The sequence below is a fragment of the Carettochelys insculpta genome, chromosome 10, assembly GCF_033958435.1.
Source record: "Carettochelys insculpta isolate YL-2023 chromosome 10, ASM3395843v1, whole genome shotgun sequence".
Taxonomy (NCBI): domain Eukaryota; kingdom Metazoa; phylum Chordata; order Testudines; family Carettochelyidae; genus Carettochelys; species Carettochelys insculpta.
Window position 1 is genome coordinate 52,505,924 of NC_134146.1, and position 19,126 is coordinate 52,525,049.

The 19,126-nt window shown below is 63.8% G+C and overlaps 1 protein-coding gene across 1 annotated transcript; it reads right to left on the reverse strand.

The window, feature by feature from the left end:
- Positions 1-10,022: 10,022 nt before the first annotated feature.
- Positions 10,023-14,585, reverse strand: CPN2 (carboxypeptidase N subunit 2). Its single transcript, XM_075004275.1, has 2 exons — positions 14,514-14,585; positions 10,023-11,807 (listed from the first exon to the last, which is right to left on the reverse strand). The coding sequence occupies exon 2, from the start codon at positions 11,799-11,801 to the stop codon at positions 10,158-10,160; it is 1,644 nt and encodes a 547-aa protein (XP_074860376.1). The 5' UTR covers positions 11,802-11,807; positions 14,514-14,585; the 3' UTR covers positions 10,023-10,157.
- Positions 14,586-19,126: the final 4,541 nt, after the last annotated feature.

A 19,126-nucleotide genomic window follows, 5' to 3' on the forward strand; every position in this document is an offset into this window, starting at 1 on the left:
GGTCCAGTGACTTGTCCGGTGGTGGAGATGGACATGGAGTTCCTTTGCTCCAACCAGCTTCTCTGCGACCTTTTCCCAGGACGCCCACCAGGCCACTTGTCAGTGTAACTTGATCGTCAGTCCGGGCAGGACGTGCCCCAGCTGGCTGGGGCTGCCCTGTGAGCAGCGTGTGACAGCACCCAAAAGTGCGCTGCACAGGGAGCGAATACTCCGCTGGATCAGGCCCCATCAGGCTCTTCCCAGGGCTAGGACCTTGAAACGTCGGCCACTTGGCTTTGCAGGTTGGTGGCATGAGCTCGGGGAGCCTCCTTAGTACAGCAGGGACAAAACTCAGCAACAGTCTTGTTCAGTTGCCAAAGGACAGCAGGGGCCAGCACGTGCTGCTGCAAAGCCCACAGCTGGGCGGGACAGGGCAGCCCACGTGCCCCGCGACGCGACCACCGGCCATACGTGGGTGCGCTTTGGCGCTCTCAATATGTGAACGCCGCACTGCTCAGACCCTCAGGTGCCCCTCTGCTCAGTGACTGGGCCAGCACTATCTGCAGCTCACATCCAACCCCTCTCAGCCGGGAAGTCCTGGCTCTGCGCCCCGGGCCCCTGCAATTCTCTCCCGCTTCCAAGGCGTTCACTTAGCAGAGAGCACATGGCCTGCCAGGAAAAACACACCTGCCCCCACCTCTGCCCCTGCTTCCCAGGACTCCAGGTCCCTGTGTCTGGCGCAGATGTGATGGTGCCCCTTTTCCTCATGGTGTTTTCCAGACCTCCTTGGGCTCCTGTGAGCAGCTGCCCGCCCTAGACCCCAGCGCCGGCTCTCGGCACAAACGTACAGCAAACGAGTGCGGAGCAGCCCTCCAGAGAGCACCTCCTCCACGTGGGCAGGTCCAGCCCGGAGGCGCTGGCAGCGGGGAGTTCCCAGGCATGGCGCAAGCTTGAGAACCGTCATTTGACCAGGGTAAACACGGCTGCTGCGCTGCGCTGGTGAACACCGATCCCCCAGGCACTGGCCGCAGAGCAGGTGTGCCACAAGGGGAGGCCTGACCTGTGGGCACTGCAGCAGGCCAGCTGTGTGGGGGGGGGCAGTCCTGGAACCAGACGAGCGGTGGGGAGGCATCTCCCTGGGCTGGCAGGCCAGGACAACGGCAGAGACCCGGGCACAGAGGCTGAAATGGGCACAGACCAAAGTGAGCCTGAGAGGTGGGTCCCAGGCGCAGCCCACATTCAGCCTGGCACCCGGGCCTCCCTCTCCAGGCCCATCTGGATCGAAGCGAATAGGCGCTGGTGGGATCCAAGCCAGGCTCAGACGGGGCTGCCAGCTCTCCTGGACACTTCCAGCAGCCCACGGCCAGGCGTGACGCCGGGGCGCTGCCTCTCTCTTGGTGCCATCTAGTGACTCTTTGCAGAATGGGCCGAGAGAAGACTGCCAGCCCCCACGGTCCGGGTTTGATGCCACCGCTGCAGAGTTTCTCCTGGGTGCCTTGGGCCGTGTGCTCAGCGCTGTGGTGACAGGGGGCACATGTGTTCTGGGGCAGAAAGTCCTCCTCCTCCACAGGCACCATCTCCTCTTCACCCTCTCCTTTCCCCAGGGCGCTGGGCCTGCCACGCCACGTTCTGGCTTCTCTGCAGCTCACCACTCTGCCATCAGCCTCTGGGGCAAAAGCCTTGGCACTCGGCACACCCTCTGTGTTATTGCTGCTGTACCCAGCCACCTCCCCATGCTCCGGTCCCCCCGTGGAGTGACGCACAATGGTGCTGCTATGGCAAGAATGCAGCAGTCCTGTATTGGCCTTACCTGGGTGTCTGCCAGGAGCAGCTGTCGGTCTTCTGCAGTGCAGCAGAGCTGAGAGAGGGAAAGAGCACAGCTCCCTGCCCACTCCTCTCCTGGCTCACCAGCCAGACCAGAGAAGAGGCACAGAACTGCCCTGCCACCTGGTGTCCCTGCGGGTGTGCCTGATGCCGGCAGAGGGTAGCGGAGTGCAACATCCCCAGCCCCCGCCAGTGGGGTTGCTGTAGATTTGCACTGGGGTGCCTGTGAAATGAGCCTCCATTCAGGGCCTGTCCCTGTCATCACAGCGTTCCCAGCATTCAAAGCCAACACGGTGCCACCTCTGCCTCTTTTCTTCTTGTTGCTGAAAATTATTGAAATCCAGAACAGACTCAGGAAGCTGAGCTGGGAGTCGGCGGCACTGCAGGAACACGGGTGTTTGAGGAGTCCCACCGGGGCCAGACTGGGCCCACACTTTATCGAAGGTCAGAGGGGTTCGGCTCCAGTCCCACTTCCTGATGCATTTGAGTTTTCTACCCCACAGTATGAGCCACTGAGGTGGATATCAGCCAAGCTGCACTGTGGAGTTTCTCTCCTGGGTGGCCTTTCAACAGGTTTTAGAGGTACAAAGGGCTGGTCTTTACCGCGTCTGGCTTGGCAGAAAAAGAGAAACTTACCCCAGAAGGTGGTGTGGCAGAAATCCTCAACAGGCACAGACACCCGGCACAAGGGATAACCGGCAGGACCCGGAACTCAGCTGGAAACACTGAGGATGGGCTGTGAAGGGGATGAAGGTGTAGAAATGGGCAGGATGGAATCCCACCTGTGGGCTGGTGTTATTACAGGAGGGGGAACGCAGCAGGTGCCCAGGATATGCTGGTGCTGGTAGGCTGAAGGTTCGTGGCCATGTCAAAGAGGCGAGTAGATGTCCGGCTGAGAACGGCGCACACGTATTGGCTGTGCAGGTACTAGGAGATGTGTAGGCTCCTGTGGCTGTTGGGACTGTGTGGACCATTCATGAGGAATGGCTTCAAGAGCAGGTGTGGTGGTGCTCAGTGGCTGCAAAGACAGATTGTACATTCGTACTAACTAAGGCAGCAAATTTCTTCTTGGTGGCAGCCTCTGGTGCCCTGGCTGGGGCTGCCGTGGTGGTGGCAGTGGCCATCTCCAGGTCCTAGCTGGGGCCAGTGTGCTCGTGGTGGCCTCTGGCTGGGCTGGTGTAGCAGTGGAAGCAGCCTGCTGCATTGTGTAGGGCGCTGACACAGTGGTAGTGCCTGCGTCATGGTGGCTGTTGGTGGGGTTAGCACTGGCCTGGGGGGGTGGCCCCTGGTGCCATGGCTGGTGCAGTAGTGGGGGCACCAGCCTGGTGATCAGTGCAGAGGCTGGAGCCTCCAAGCCAGGAGGAATACTGTGGCTAGCGGGTTAGTGCTCACTGCTGGGAGAGGGAGATGGAACTGGAGTGGGGGTGAAATGGACGTGTGGATTAAGCAAATTAAATGGGTTTTTAACGTACGGGGGCTGTCTGGGTTCCAGCCCGGCAGGGCAGTAGTCACCTCCCCGCTACGTGCTGAACCCAGCTGTGAGACAGGTAGGCTGTCGTGCCCCCAGTAGCCTTGCTCACAGGCGCACACAGCTCAACTCGCCCCAGGACTCAGAGAGCTCCTGGGCAGGAACAAGCCATGCTGGATGGTTCGAATAGGAGAGGCAGACGCCACAGAGAATGGACAGACCATACACTCAGTTGGTGGGAGCCAGTCTACAGACACTAAACCGCTCCACACTGCACAGGGAAAGATGAAAGGAGACAGTGAGAGAGGCATCGGACACCAATGGGCGCTGAGCCCACAGTTATTGATGATGATGATGAAGATGAAGAACGTCGGGTTGAGAAATGAGCCACATGTGCCTGAGGGGAATGCACTGACATTCACATCCAACTCTTCTACATTCCCAAAGCGGTACAGGGCTTGTTCTGGCTCTGTCGGATCCAGGAGCCTCTCGGAGCCTGTTCGGTCCAACTTGCCAGGTCCCAGAAGCTGCCACCAACTGCTTCCTCTGAGATTCCCAGTTCCTCACGTTTCTCCACTTTGGCAAAGGCTTCGGCCTCGGCAGTCTTGTTTTGAGAGCCCAGGTGTCGGTCTGCACAAAGTGTATCAGAAGCGATGGAGCTTGCAGCCTTTGCATTCTCACAAACATTGTGCCTTTGGCCCTGCAGAGACCTCCTGGCAGCGGTGAGGGCTCCGCGCTCCCCTGCACCGCTGCTGGAACCAGAAAGCAAAAGAGAACCCAGCTGCACTGCACTGAAAGACAGGAACTTTTCAGCTGTTAACGGTGAAGAAATATTAAATCCGTTCCACTCTTTCCAATTTAGGATCACTGGGTTATAGGCGTTGTTAAAACAATTGTTTTGTCTGCCCCAAGACTGCGAGGTGCCGGGGGCAGGGCTAGCGTCACCACTGGTCTGTGTGACGAGGCGACGGGAGGGCCTGCAAGAGGACAAGCATGCAGAAGAGTTCCAGGTTGAGTCTCGCTGCAGGACAGACTAGGACTCCCTCGTGAGAACCCCGCCATCCCACCCTGGATTACCGCTGTGCATCCCACGCCAGCGACAGCAGCAGCAGGACAGCTCCTCCCAGGGAAAGCGCGCACCTGCAGAAACGCTGCCCACAGATGGTGAGCATTGGTGCGACAGCCAGGCGGGAGCACTGCTTGCAGCCTTGGGAGGGAAGGTGTCCTGGTCTGCCCTGCCCCTCTTTGACGAACACACCTCCCTTGGCGGGAGCTGGAGCTCAGCTTGCTGCAGGTGCTCTGGGGTGTCTCCTCAAGGCTTCATGAGCCAGTCCTGATGTAGAAGAAAGACGGGGTCTCTTGCCTCCAGGCAACAGAGTTCCTCCACACGCCAGAGGAGCCCAGGCTGTGGGGGTGTGCCTGGTGCAACCCTTTCACACCGCGCACTGTAGCCAGAGGGCTCAGCATGGGGCTGGAGCACAGGATTGATTTAAATGAGCCCTGCAGCCTCCACACCTGGCCCATCCATGGAAGCAGCCAAGTGATGCAGCTCTGCAAGCGGGTGGAGCCGAGCACTGGGCACGGGGCCTTGGCGTGGGAATGGGTTCGGCGTGCAGTGCACAGCTGGCGGGAAGGGTTGTTGCACGTGGCTCTCAGGAGGCGACGCTGCAGCCGGCAAGGACGTTGCTGAGCTAGGAAGAGCAACGCCAGGCTGAGGAACGCCACCGTGATGTCTCAGCAGCAGGACAGGGGCACCGGCCTGCTCCTCCTGCCCAGCGCCCTGGACACAGCAGCAGTGTCCCGGCGTCTGCTCTAACCAGCTCAGCTCTGCAGACAAGTGCTGCCATCAGACGCCCCTCGCGGCCGTTAGCCGGTCACCCAGTGGTCACCGAACGGCCACCTCAGAGCTCTTCCTCCTGGGACAGGACCTGAATGTAAGCCCGCCAGTCTAGCAGCCTCGCCCCACAGGGGCGCTCACCTTCTGGGAGGAGGAGCTTGTCCCAGGTCACCTGGGTGGCGCTGGAAGGGGATTAAGCTAGGCCAGAACAGGTCCCGCTGGTGCAGCGTGAGTGGCCCTGCTGGGCGTCCCGCTGCTCTCGCTACAGCCGAGGCTGATACCGGCTAATGGGCAGGCAGTAGGGCTCTGGGCATCCGCCTTCCCCAGCTCTGCAGCCGGCAGCAGCGCGCAGCCCCTGCACACGGTACGGGCGCTGCTCCCTGGGCGGAGGTGGCCGTGCACCTAGCAGCTGCCTCCTGGTGGGGCAGCCCAGAGAGCATGGCGGAGGCCCCGGGGGCTGGGGAGCAGCTGTGCCCTCACCACAGGGCCCTGGCTTTCCTCCCAGCTGCAGGGCCCTTGGGGGGGCCTCGGGGTTCGTGTCTCATTGCTGGGTGCCCCCTTCCAGCCGCGAGGTGGCGCTGCAGCACAGGCCTCTGCAGAGCTCTCCTCTGGCTCACCACGGCCAGGGGTCACTAGTGAGCTGTCAAGCGTGCGCTACCCTGCACCCCGATGTGACTTCCCGTGCAGCCAACCCCGGGCAGACCCGGCCCCACAGCCCCAGGCAGCCAGCATGCAGGGGCACGCTCGCCACAGGCTGGAGCTCCACGGAGCGGGAGGCCAGGGTGGGTGGGTGGCAGCTGGGACGCTAGGAAGAGCAGAGCACTACGGTGCCCTTGGGCTGCTCAGCCAGTGACCTGCCTGCCACTGGCACAGCCCAGCCAGGGCCAGGGCCAGGGCCAGCCGGGCTTGGAGGGAGCAGGGGACACGTGAGTCTCCTCTCTGGGCGGTGCACAGGGACCCGTGCCAGGCCCTGGGGCCACAGGGCCAGACGCTCCGACCGGCTGAGCGAGGCCACGATTTGTGTTGTCTTGCTACCGAAAACCCCTCTCTGCAAGAATGGGGCTCCTGCAGCCAGAGGGGCTGGTCACCGGTGACCGGAGAGCTCCCTCCACCACCAGTGACCAGAGAGCTCCCTCCACCACCGGTGACCAGAGAGCTCCCTCCACCACCGGTGACCGGAGAGCTCCCTCCACCACCACTGACCGGAGGGCTCCCTCCGCCACCACTGACCGGAGAGCTCCCTCCACCACCGGTGACCGGAGAGCTCCCTCCGCCACCACTGACCGGAGGGCTCCCTCCACCACCACTGACCAGAGAGCTCCCTCCACCACCGGTGACCGGAGAGCTCCCTCCACCACCGGTGACCGGAGAGCTCCCTCCACCACCACTGACCGGAGAGCTCCCTCCGCCACCGGTGACCAGAGAGCTCCCTCCACCGCCAGTGACCGGAGAGCTCCCTCCACCGCCACTGAACGGAGAGCTCCCTCCACCGCCACTGACCGGAGAGCTCCCTCCACCGCCACTGACCAGAGAGCTCCCTCCGCCACCGGTGACCGGAGAGCTCCCTCCACCACCACTGACCAGAGAGCTCCCTCACCGCCACTGACCGGAGAGCTCCCTCCACCACCACTGACCGGAGAGCTCCCTCACCGCCACTGACCGGAGAGCTCCCTCACCGCCACTGACCGGAGAGCTCCCTCCACCGCCGGTGACTGGAGAGCTCCCTCTGCCACCACTGACCAGAGAGCTCCCTCTGCCACCACTGACCAGAGAGCTCCCTCCACCACCACTGACCGGAGAGCTCCCTCCACCACCACTGACCACAGAGCTCCCTGCACCACCGGTGACCAGAGAGCTCCCTCTGCCGCCGGTGACCGGAGAGCTCCCTCCGCCACCACTGACCGGAGAGCTCCCTCCACCACCGGTGACCAGAGAGCTCCCTCCGCCGCTGCTGACCAGAGAGCTCCATCGGCCACCCGGCCCTGAGTCGCTGTCACCTGCTCCAGCCCCGTCCCCTTTGCACAGCCTGTGCTGGCCCGTGGGCCTGAGCAGACCAACTCACATCACTCTGGCTGGTAACAGCCTGGGCTGGGGCGCTGCTGGTGACAGGACTTGTAACCCCTCCCAGCCACTGTGCAGCCACCTTCTGCCCTGCCCTGCTGCACCCAGACATGTGGCAGCAGCCCTGTACCCGGCAGAGAGCTGCACCCGCACGGCAGCCTGCACAAGCCCACCTGGAGCTGTCCTCGGTGGGCTGCAGCACAGGCACCCAGTGCTACAGTCAGCTTGCCAGCCTGGATCCCACCTGGAGTGCAGGGCAGGCATGCCCAATGCGTTGGCTCTTCAACAGCCAGTGCACAGCAGAGCACAGCAGAGCACAGCAGCACAGAGCAGCGCAGCACAGAGCAGAGCACAGCAGCACACAGCAGAGCAGCGCACAGCAGCGCAGAGCAGTGCAGAGCACAGCAGAGCAGCGCACAGCAGCGCAGAGCACAGCAGAGCAGAGCAGAGCAGCGTAGTGCACAGCAGAACAGAGCACAGCAGTGCAGTGCACAGCAGAGCAGAGCAGCGCAGAGCAGAGCAGCACACAGGAGTGCAGAGCCCAGCAGAGCAGAGCAGCACACAGCACAGCACAGCAGAGCAGAGCACAGCAGAGCACAGCAGAGCAGCACACAGCAGCGCAGAGCACAGCAGAGCAGCACACAGCAGCGCAGTGCAGAGCAGCACAGAGCACAGCAGCACAGTGCAGCGCACAGCAGTGCAGAGCAGAGCAGTGCAGAGCACAGCAGTGCAGAGCAGAGCAGAGCAGTGCACAGCAGCGCACAGCAGTGCAGAGCAGAGCAGAGCAGTGCAGAGCAGAGCAGAGCAGAGCAGTGCAGCGCACAGCAGTGCACAGCAGTGCAGAGCAGAGCAGAGATCTCACCCTCACAGCACCACATCCCCTTCTGACAACAAAAAATTACTGCACGGCCCCAGAGATGGGGACAAGAGCCAGGGGAAGGCAATGCCTTCCCCAGCTGCCAGCCCAGCCCGGCCCTGCCCACTCTCTACCCGTCACCCCACCGCTTCAGAGCATCTCACCCAGTCTCCTGCGGCTGTCTGAGCTGCAGCCCCACCGAGACTCGGGGCCGTGCTGCCAGCCTGCCCAACGCAGGGGGCTGAGCACGGTGGGGCCAGCGGGGCTGGAGCCACGTGCTGCCTGCCCTCCCTCTCCATCGTGTTCCCCAGGGCGCCCCCCCTCACCTCCATGCTCCTGGGTGGGGAGGAGGCTGGGCCACTGCTGGGGGTGGGGTGGCCTGTCCTCAGCGAGGGGGACACTTGGCACCCACAGGTCCATGGCCGCAGGGACAGGGCTGAGGTCTTGACAGCTGTGCCCCTGATGCCCCGTTCCCATGACAGGGCTCATGATTCCCCAGTCTGCAACAGGGCCCACGACACCCAATGCCCACGACGGGGCCCACGGCACCCAGTGCCCACGATGGGGCCCACGGCACCCAGTGCCCACGATGGGGCCCACGACACGCAGCGCCCACGACGGGGCCCACGACACGCAGCGCCCACGACGGGGCTCACGACACCCAGCGCCCACGACGGGGCCCACAACGAGGCCCATGACACCCAGTACCCATGACAGGGCCCACGACACCCAGGGCCCATGACGGGGCTCACGACACCCAGTGCCCACGACGGGGCTCACGACACCCAGGGCCCACGATGGGGCCCACAGCACCCAGGGCCCACGACAGGGCCCACGACACCCAGTGCCCACGACAGGGCCCACGACACCCAGTGCCCACAGCACCCAGTGCCCACGACGGGGCTCACGACACCCAGTGCCCACGACGGAGCCCACGGCACCCAGTGCCCACGACGGGGCCCACGGCACCCAGTGCCCACAACACCCAGGGCCCACGACAGGGCTCACGACTCCCCAGGCCCACGACAGATCCCATGACACCCAGTGCTCACAAATCCCCAGCCCGCAAGAGGGCTCACAGCACCCAGTGCCCACGACGGGGCTCACAGCACCCAGTGCCCACAACAGGGCCCACAGCACCCAGTGCCCACGACGGGGCCCACGACACCCAGTGCCCACAACAGGGCCCACGACACCCAGTGCCCACGACGGGGCTCACGACACCCAGTGCCCACGACACCCAGGGCCCACGACAGGGCTCACGACTCCCCAGGCCCACGACAGATCCCATGACACCCAGTGCTCACAAATCCCCAGCCCGCAAGAGGGCTCACAGCACCCAGTGCCCACGACGGGGCCCACGACACCCAGTGCCCACAACAGGGCTCACGGCACCCAGTGCCCGCAGGCGCTGCCTGGTGAGACCATGGCAGCACATCAGGAGTGCACCTCAGTCACCAGGCAGGTGACTCAAACATGAGACATCCATACAGTCTGGAGCCTCTGCCCCGTGGTTTGTGCCAGGGCCTGTGAGCTGCTCGTGACACCTCCACTCACTGGGGGCCTCCGTGTCCCGGCTGGAGGCGTGGGCCTGATTTCCGAAGCACTGAGCAGAACAAAGGAGGATTATTTACTGAGCCCCCCTCAGCCCGTCTGTGTGCCCCCTACCCCCCACCCTGCTCTACTGCTAGGGCCGGCTGGGGTAGGGGAGCTGCATGGTGCCCACGGAGCCACGACGTGGGCCTGGCCACTGAGCAAGTCTCTCCCAACCAATGCTGGCGGCAGTGATGTCAGAATCTGGCCCTGCCCTGCGGGCCTGGGCACTACCGCCGGCCTGGACGTCGCGTGGTGACGAAGTGCCCTGCGTGCTGCCGGCACGAGGAGCGCACGGGGGGCAGGACACCAAGCAGCCGCACTCACTTTGTGCTGGGAGCCTTGTCACCGGGCACAGCGCCTGTGACTAAATCAGAGCCACAAGCCGCAGCTGGAGACACGCTTTACTCAGGACAAGGCCTGGCTGGCAGACAGCGCCCCGGGCGCAGAAGTGCACAGGGCAATGGGGAAAGAGCAGCAACAAACCACCGCGCTGACTGGGACTTGTAACGGCACCAGCCCACGGGGAGATCGCCCGTCTAGGGCTCAGGAAGCGGGGTGTGAGAAACGGCCTCCCCCACCCTCACTGCCCCTCCCGGCTCCACACGGACGGTGACCCAGACGCTCACTGGGCCACAGCTGGAATTCAAGACCCAGTTGTTCTCGTATGCCAGTCCCCAGCCGGCCGCATCCCCTCGTGGGGGGAGACGCACGGTTAACTGGTGGCATGCGGCTGTGTCACAGAGGAGCTGCATGGTGCCTTGGGGGTCGCTGTAGGTGCAGGAGGCCTGGGCTGTCTGTGCCTCTCCCAGGTACAAGGTGGAGTCTGTCGGGCCTGCAGCCCCACACTCCAGTTGCTCCTGAGGTAAAGCCGGGAGCGCCCAGCCCTTTAAGTGGTCAGGGCTTGCGCAGACGGTCTGAGAGTTCAGGGGCGCAGCCCAGTTGCGGACCCAGTGGACAAGGTAGGCCAGCTGGCAGTCGCACGCCCAGGGGTTGTCCTTCAGAGCCAAGCTGAGCAGGGAGTCGCAGGAGTCAAAGATTCCCTCGGGCAGCACCTGCAGGCGGTTCCCAGCCAGGTCCAGCACCTCCAGGTTGAAGAGGTCATGGAAGGCGTCCTCCGCCAGGGCAGTGAGGTTGTTGTGGTCCAGCTGCAGCGTGGTGAGGCTGGAGAGGCCTTGGAAGGCCCCCACAGGCAGGTGAGCGAGCTGGTTGTACGAGAGCACAATGATCTGCAGCTGGGCCAGGCTGCTGAAGAGCCCGTCGGGGATGGCCACAAGGCGGTTGGAGGCTGCGAGGAGCTGGCGGAGCTGGGGCGTGCTGCGCAGCAGGCCGGCAGGCAGTGAGGAGAGGTGGTTGTCCTCCAGGCTTAGGGAGTCCAGGCTCCGAAGGTGGGAGAAGGTGTCGGGGTGCAGGCTTCTGAGGGTGTTGTGCTGGAGGTGCAGCCTCTTCAGGCTGGAGAGCCCAGAGAAGGCATTGGCAGGCAGCTCCCCCAGTGCGTTCCTATCCAGGGAGAGCTCCTGGAGGCTCACCAGGGGCCAGAAGGTGCGGGGCAGGAGGCGGATGAGGCCGATGTTGCTCAGCTTCAGCACTCGGAGCTGGGTGAGCAGGCTGAAGAGCCTGAATGGCACCCCCACGAGGGGGTTGTGAGACAGGTCCAGCGTCTCCAGCTCCCTCAACCGGCAGAAGATGGTGGGGGACAGGCCCGTGAGCTGGTTGCCCTGCAAGTGCAGCTCTCGCAGGTGGGGCATGTGGTCAAAGAGGCCAGGCGCCAGGTCTGGCAGGGCGCTGAAGGTGAGGGAGAGCTGGCGCAGCCTGGGCAGGCTGCCAAAGGCCTGGATGGGCAGGGCTGACAAGTTGCCACCAGAGATCTCGAGCTCGGTGAGCCGGGCACACTCCCTGAAGGCGCCCGCCTCCAGGCCGTGGGTCGGGCTGTTGAGGAACGCCAGCCTGGTGAGGCTGCTGCAGTTGCCGAAGGCCCCGCGCCTGATGGCGGCGAGGGAGGTCTCCACGAAGAAGAGCTGAGTGGAATTTCCTGGCAGGCCCTCGGGGACGTCCCTGATCTCCTCCCCAGTGCAGAACACCTTGGTCCCCTGGTAGCACTGGCAGGGGGGCGGGCAGGCCTGGCTAGCCCTGCCCAGCAGGACGACCTGGAGACACAGCAGCAGGGGACCGGGGCACTTCATCTCGTGCTGAAGGAAAACACAAAGCAGCTCAGTGGCCCCCCGCACAGCCCCAGGCAGCCCTGCAGCACGGGGTGGGGGCCAGCCGGAAAAGGCGCAGAAAGCAGAAGCTCGCCAGCAGCTGCAGCGTTTCCTTTAGGGCAAACATCGCTCCGGGTGCCAGCTGTCTGCACTGGGGAGCCTACCTCTGCCGCTGCAGACCAGGGCCTCGCCGCAGCCATCCCTCCAGCAGAGAGCCGGGACAGGGGGTTCTACTGCCTGCACCCCAAACTCTTTCCCCGCTGCTTGGCAGGGAGCCACTCTCCCACCTGGCAACCAGCCACTGGGGGCCAGCCTCAGCTTGTGGCCCCAGTCACAGCCCTCCACACCTGCCTCCCACTGCCGGCAGCTCCCTCCAAACAGGTGAGGGGGGCAGGCAGCAATCCCGACAGGAAGTCAAAGGATAGAGCCGAGCCACTGACAGAGACATGCTGGGAAGTGACGCGCGAGGCCGGTCGGCTCACACTGGCTATGCAGCATGGAGCACACAAGCCAAGGTCGCAGGTCTCATCCCTCTTCTGCCACGGAGCGGCGGCCGGGCCTTGCCCAAGGGACAGCAGCTGCAGCAAGCCTGGAGTGGGGCCCAAATGGGGCCTATGATCCCAGGGGACGCAGCTGAGGAAGTGGCCCAATTCGCAGCCGTGCGAGTGCAGGCCAGGCATTTCGCAGTGAGCTCTGACTGGCTCGCACAGCTGGTGCCCCAGACCCCAAAGCAGGCTCCCCTGGGGGGCTGTGATTCAGCGCCCAGGCCCCCAGCCTGCTGCTCTCCTTTTAGCAGAGCTGTTTGTCTGCCATGGCCCCTGGGCCACCTGCTCGCACCCTGCTTGTTATTAGCCCCAGGTGCGGGGCTGGCAGCACCTCCGGGCTTTGTGCCAAGGTGGCAGCTCAGGCCTGCAGCTAACAGGGCCAGAGGCTGTGTTCAGGGCCCCCAGAGCAGATACAGGGGTGTACAGAGCCGGTGGGACTGAGCCAGCTGGCCCTGATGGCCGGGCTTGTCGCTGACATCTGAAATCAGCGCAGAGCGACTGGGCTTCACAACTGCTACCGTGCACGTGTGGGGAGCAGAAGGGATTTGGGGTAAAGCAAAGGCCCACCCAGGGCACCTGAGGAGAGGCAGTGACAGCTGGTACGCTGCTGGGGCTCCCCGTTCTGTGACACGGTTCCCGTCGCTCTCACATACAGACCTTCATTCCCAGCCCTTACTGGCAGGGCCGGTCTGGAGAACCAGATGGTGTTGGGGGTGGGACGGGAGCAGCTCCTCAACTGGCGTAAAGGAGGGTAGCTCCACGGGCTGTACTGGAGCGCAGCCAACCCAGGCTAGCTGCAACGCTGCCCGCTCCTGTAAGCAGGTCATCCACCGTCACACACGTTCAGCACGCCACATTCTACGTGTCCATGGACGTGTGGTGTGCAAAGCACTTCTTGGGCACAAGCCAGCACATGTGCAAGGACAAGGCACAGTTCTGCACACACAGTTTGGCAGCAGTGGTCCCTGATGGGGAATCATCAGAGGAGACGCTGGCTGGCAAGAACCAAACCAGAAAGATAGGGCCTGTGGAATTGCAGAGCTCAGCCCCAGAAGCGATGCACTAGGTGGATTTTTGGCCATGCAAACCTTTTACTGGCACATCCCACTCCAGCATCACAGGTGGTGGGAGTGTAAGGGTGTGTCTGAGCACAGGCAAGGTGCCTCACTTGGTCTGTGCACTGCCAGGAGTATGTGTGACTGTGGGGAATCGAACCTAGGACACTGGAGCTCAGTGTCTGAGCCTCTCCAGCAGGAGCTAACAGCCCCCTGTCCAGCAGGCGCCTGACTCGCTCTGTGAGTGGCCTTGGTGCCCCGAGCTGGAACAGGACACCACACCCAGAAGGGGTGTGAGTTCCACTTGCACTGTTGTGATTTGCACGCACATTGGGCTGTGAGCTGCCAGTACATACACAGCTGTCCAGCAGAACAAGCACAAAGACAGCCCTGCACACTTACAGCTCCTCACGCAGAGCTGCCTGTAAGCTGAGCACCGGGGCAGCCACCCAGGAGACTGAGGTGCTGCCCAGCTGGCTGGCAGGGTGCCCACTGCCAGCAGCGGGTGTTTCTATGGGTGGTGCACGTCCGCACAGGGCTCAGTGCATATTTACTCCACACGTGGCTGAAAAGCAGCAGCAGGACCCTGCTCCCTGGCCCTCAGCGCAGCGCCAGCCAGAAGGCTGCTCACACGTGCCCCAGGCAGCGGCTTTCCTGTTTGTAGACGTTTTAGCCAGACCCAGCGCCCATTTCGCATTGGCCCAGCCTGGGGCGCCGGGGTTTTCCTATCAGATGACCCTTCTCTCTCGCCCTCGCTGGGTGAGCTGAGCAGCTGGAGCCGATGCGGGGGGAGAGTGCACTGGCCCGGTGCCTCGTCCCAGCCTACGTGGAATCAGGCAGAGCAGCAACGGGGCGCGCCCGAATACGGCTGTTCGCAGCAGCAGCCAAAAGCGCGCGCGCGTTACCGGCCGGGAAACGCAGCCACCTGGTGCAGCCTGGAGCAAGGCCGGCGAGTCCCTGCGGGACGCTGGGGAGCGCCGCGTGCGTGGTGAGCTGCGCACGACCGGCCCCTCTAGCGCGGTCACCCGCCCGTTCCCGCGCCCAGCGCCCTGCCCGCACCCAGCCGCGCGAGGCGAGGCGGTGCAGGCACCTACCGCGGGGCCGAGGCCGGCGTGGGCGCTCCGCCGCGGTCTCCTGGGGGAAGCCCCTTCGGGCAGCCGCGCAGAGGCGCTGACCCAGCGCTTTCGAAGGGGCGGGGCGAGCATCAGCAACGCGCCGGACAAGCTCCCACCCGCCCCGCGTGAGCAGGGACCGGCCGAGCCGCTGCGCAGCCGGCAAAGCCGCCCTGGCCCGCGGTGCCCAGCGCCTGCCCGTCCTCCAGCTGCCGGCCCCGCAGGGCTCTGCCCGCCCTCGGGCGCCCTCCCTCCGTGGCCCCGGCCACGCAGAAGTGCCCCGCGGGGCTCCGACTGCGCTCGACAAGCTGCTTGTGCAGTGAAGAGCCCCACACACGCACCCCGGGCTGGCCTGCCGCAGCTGCTGGTGTGAGCGCACACGCGTGTGTGCTCTCTCTCTCTCTCTCACACACGCACGCACCCCGGGCTGGCCTGCCGCAGCTGCTGGTGTGAGCGCACACGCGTGTGTGCTCTCTCTCACACACACACGCACGCACCCCGGGCTGGCCTGCCGCAGCTGCTGGTGTGAGCGCACACGTGTGTGTGCTCTCTCTCTCACACACACGCACGCACCCCGGGCTGGCCTGCTGCAGCTGCTGGTGTGAGCGCACACGCGTGTGTGCTCGCTCGCTCTCTCTCACACACACGCACGCACGCACCCCAGGCTGGCCTGCCGCAGCTGCTGGTGTGAGCGCACACGCGTGTGTGCTCAATCTCTCTCTCTCACACACACGCACGCACCCCGGGCTGGCCTGCCGCAGCTGCTGGTGTGAGCGCACACGCATGTGCTCTCGCTCTCACTCACACACGCACGCACGCACCCCAGGCTGGCCTGCCGCAGCTGCTGGTATGAGCACACACGCGTGTGCTCTCTCTCTCTCACGCACGCACGCACCCCGGGCTGGCCTGCCGCAGCTGCTGGTGTGAGCGCACGCGCGTGTGCGCTCTCTCTCTCTCACACACACACACATGCACGCACCCCGGGCTGGCCTGCCGCAGCTGCTGGTGTGAGCACACACGCGTGTGCTCGCTCTCTCTCTCACACACGCACACACCCCGGGCTGGCCTGCCGCAGCTGCTGGTGTGTGCACACATGCACGTGTGCATTCTCTCTCTCGCTCTCGCTCTCTCTCTCACACACACACACCAGGCTGGCCTGCTGTAGCTGCTGGCGCGCTCTCTCTCTCTCTCTCTCTCACACACACACACACACACACACACACACACACACACACACACACACACACACACACACACACCCTGGGCTGGCCTGCCGCAGCTGCTGGTGTGTGCGCACATGCACGTGTGCATTCTCTCTCTCGCTCTCTCTCTCACACACACACACCGGGCTGGCCTGCCATAGCTGCTGGCGCTCGCTGTCTCTCTCTCTCTCTCTCTCTCTCTCACTCACACACACACATACACACACACCCGGGCTGGCCTGCCATAGCTGCTGGTGCTCTCTCACTCTCTCTCTCACTCTCTCTCGCACGCACGCACGCACACACCAGGCTGGCCTGCTGTAACTGATGGCTCTCTCTCTCTCTCTCTCACACACACACACACACACACACACACACACACACAGCTGCTGGCACTCAGCACACCCGTTTGGAGAGGAAGTGACCCAAGCTGGGCTCCTGTGGCTGCCGGAGGGGAAGTGAGAGGGATGCAGCCCACAGGGCTGGAGACAGAAAGCCGGCTTCGAATGGTACCTCCCCGCTCGGGGAAGTGCAAACCAGCCCACCCCCCGGTGCTCTGCTCAGGCCTTTGACGCAATCGCCCAGCTCAGGCCCGTGGCAGCAGACCGTGCAGCTCAGCCCCAGCTGCAGGCAGGAGCAGCTGGCCTGGACCCAGCCCACAGCCTGATGAGCTTGCAGAAAGCACCGCTGGGCTCTTAATAAACCACAAGGGTTTGGTTTTACAGCTCATCCAAAAGGCATCCCTCCCAGCTGCGCCAGGCCAACCACGCCACCAGGTTCGGCCAGGCCAATGCCAGCTCCTGAGCCACTGGCTCCGATTTCTGCAGCCCCCGGGGCCCAGAGTGGGAAAGCAGAGGAGATCTTGGGTATTGTGGGACCGCCTGGTCCCCAGGCCCAGTTGGTGAGTGCGCAGCAAAGGACCACCTCAGTGTGTGCCCGTTGGCACCAGTGACTGCCAGGTGGGCACCGCTGCTCCACGCCTGCTCAGTGGCTGGCGCTGTCCCCCCCCCACGCCCCCTGCAACTCCTTCACGGTGTCTCTAGTGCAGCTTTCCACCAGTGCCAGGCTGTGAGTAGGTGCAGGCTGATGCCCAACCCCCGTCGTGCCACACGGCCGCTCTCCCATCAGCAGGCAAGGCTGGGTGCACGCTGGCCCAGACCAGACACAGCGTACTGCCGCCCCGCAGGCACTCTGGAGCCGGGCTGTGCAGAGCTCCAGGGACTGCTACATGGGCTTTGTCCCAGGCTTGAGGCTGAATGTTCACCAAAGGGGTCATCAGCCCGTCGCACGTCAGGTGCCCAGGGCTGGCCTTGGGGCAGCGCCAGGCCAGCAGGTACCACGATGGAGTTCCATGGTGCTGCGTAATGAGGAAATCCCCGTTTTACACAAGTTTTTCCTCCCCAGGTAAGGGCACGTTCGAGTGGGGGGGCTCTGGCCCAGTGCCTCCAGCTGGCATACAGCCAGGGCAGGGGTGGCACGTGCAAACTGCCCGTGAACCCTGCAGGAGGCCGGGACAGCTGGCATGTGGCATAGTCTGGTCTCCTCTGCTGCCCATCCCACCCTCCAACTCTCACACCCTGCAGCACCCCTGTGGCGTGCTGGCCGAGTGCAGGGCCACCCAGCAGCAATGGGCACACAGCTGTGGGTGTGACACCTGCCCACGCCAGGTGAATCCCCACTGGACACAGCTGGCACTGCTCTGCCCCAGCACCTCCCTCTCAGCACAAGTGGGCCAGTGTTTCCTGCAGCCCATCCAGGGGAGTTTGAAATGCCACCTAGCGGCAATGGGCCACAGCTGGCAGTCTGTCTGGCTACAGGTGGTGCACAGCTACCCATGCAGTGGTGCACACAACAAAATTTGTTCCCCACATGGATGGAAGACTTGGAGGGAACATTGCACTGGGCTGACGTCTCCCAGCAGCTTGCCCCCATGCTGTGGACATGAGAGGGGCTCAGTTGCCCTGCAGGCACGGGTGCTACCCTCGGCCCACACACCACAGGGCGAGCCCTGGGCTCAGAGCCCCTGAACAGACACAGCTGAACCCCCCGATTGGATGCAGTATTTCTGGAGCACAGATGCATGGGGACACGCTGCCCCTCCCTGGCAGTGCATTCTATGTGCACAGCAGGTGTGGAAAGGGGGTGGGCGGGGGGCTGCTGGAAGTGTGGGCCAGGCGCAGGTTTCGGAGGCAGTGCACACGCCACCCTGGACTAAGGAAGGACATTTACATCGAAGGGGAATGCTGAGTAACTCACTGGGAGGCACTAATTCACCAGCCCGGGAGGGAGACAGGCTGAGCTCTACCAGGCAGCAGGGGCCTGCCTCTCCCAGGTCATGGCCTGAAAAGGCTGGAGAGGGATGTCCCTGGGGCCTGTACAGTGGGCTGCAGCACTGCCAGAAGGGAAGGGAAGGGTGGGGCTGGCTGGGGCCTAGGGAGGGAAGCATGTAATTGCTGCAGACAGACTCCCAGCAGCCTGCCTGATTTGCTCTGTAACCGTTTGCTGGTTGTATTGTCTCTGCTTAGGAGCACGTCAGGCTCTGCGCTTTATTACGAAACTCACCCGCTCGCCTCTCAGCCGCCTGCACTGGTCTAGCACGGTCATGAGCGAGTCCCTGGGAGCCGAAGGAACTGGCGTGGGATGGTCTCTCTGGAGCTCGGGGGGAGGGGGCCTGCCAGGAGCAGGGTGGATGCTGCAGAGCGCCTGGCTTCACTGACTGGTGCCAGCAGGGCTCAGGCTGGCAGGCCCCCGAGGCAAAGGCTGATGTGGCAGAGGGGCTGGCACTGACACACGGGCTCTGTCCTCAGCGTGCCACGCCTGTCCTGGGCAGGGGGCAGCGAGGGACGCCCCAGCCGGCAGCACCCAGCTCACAGCCCCTGCTTTCCAGCAAGCCAGCACCCAGAGGTGCTGAAAGGAAAACGGGCCGGTGGGTGGGGCAGGGCAAGGGATCAGACCTTGAGACAAAAATCCCTGCTCGGGTCGGGGCCAGTCACTTGACAAGTGGCACAAGCACTGACGAGCAGCGTGCGGGCCAGCCTGGGCCACGCCATGCGGTGTGGGCCACATGTCCTCTAGGGCTAGAGACTCCACCACCTCTCCAGGTAACACATTCCAGCGCTTCACCGCCCTCCTGGGGAAATAGATTCTCCGAATACCCAACCTCCCCCTCTGTAACTTCAGCCCATCGCTCCTTGTTCTGCCCTCTGACACCACTGAGAGCAGCCTCTCTCCAGCCTCTGTAGAACCCTCCATTCAGGAAGTTGAAGGCTGCTATCAAATCACCCCTCAGTCTTCTCCTCTGTAAACTAAACAAGACCAAATCCCTCGGCTTCCCCTCCTAGGTCCTGTGCTCCAGCCCCCTAGTCATTTTCCTTGCCCTCCGCTGCACCCACG

Bases quoted from the DNA above. Each gene is read 5' to 3' on its own strand.
- CPN2 (XM_075004275.1), bottom strand. From the start codon at position 11,801: ATGAAGTGCCCCGGTCCCCTGCTGCTGTGTCTCCAGGTCGTCCTGCTG.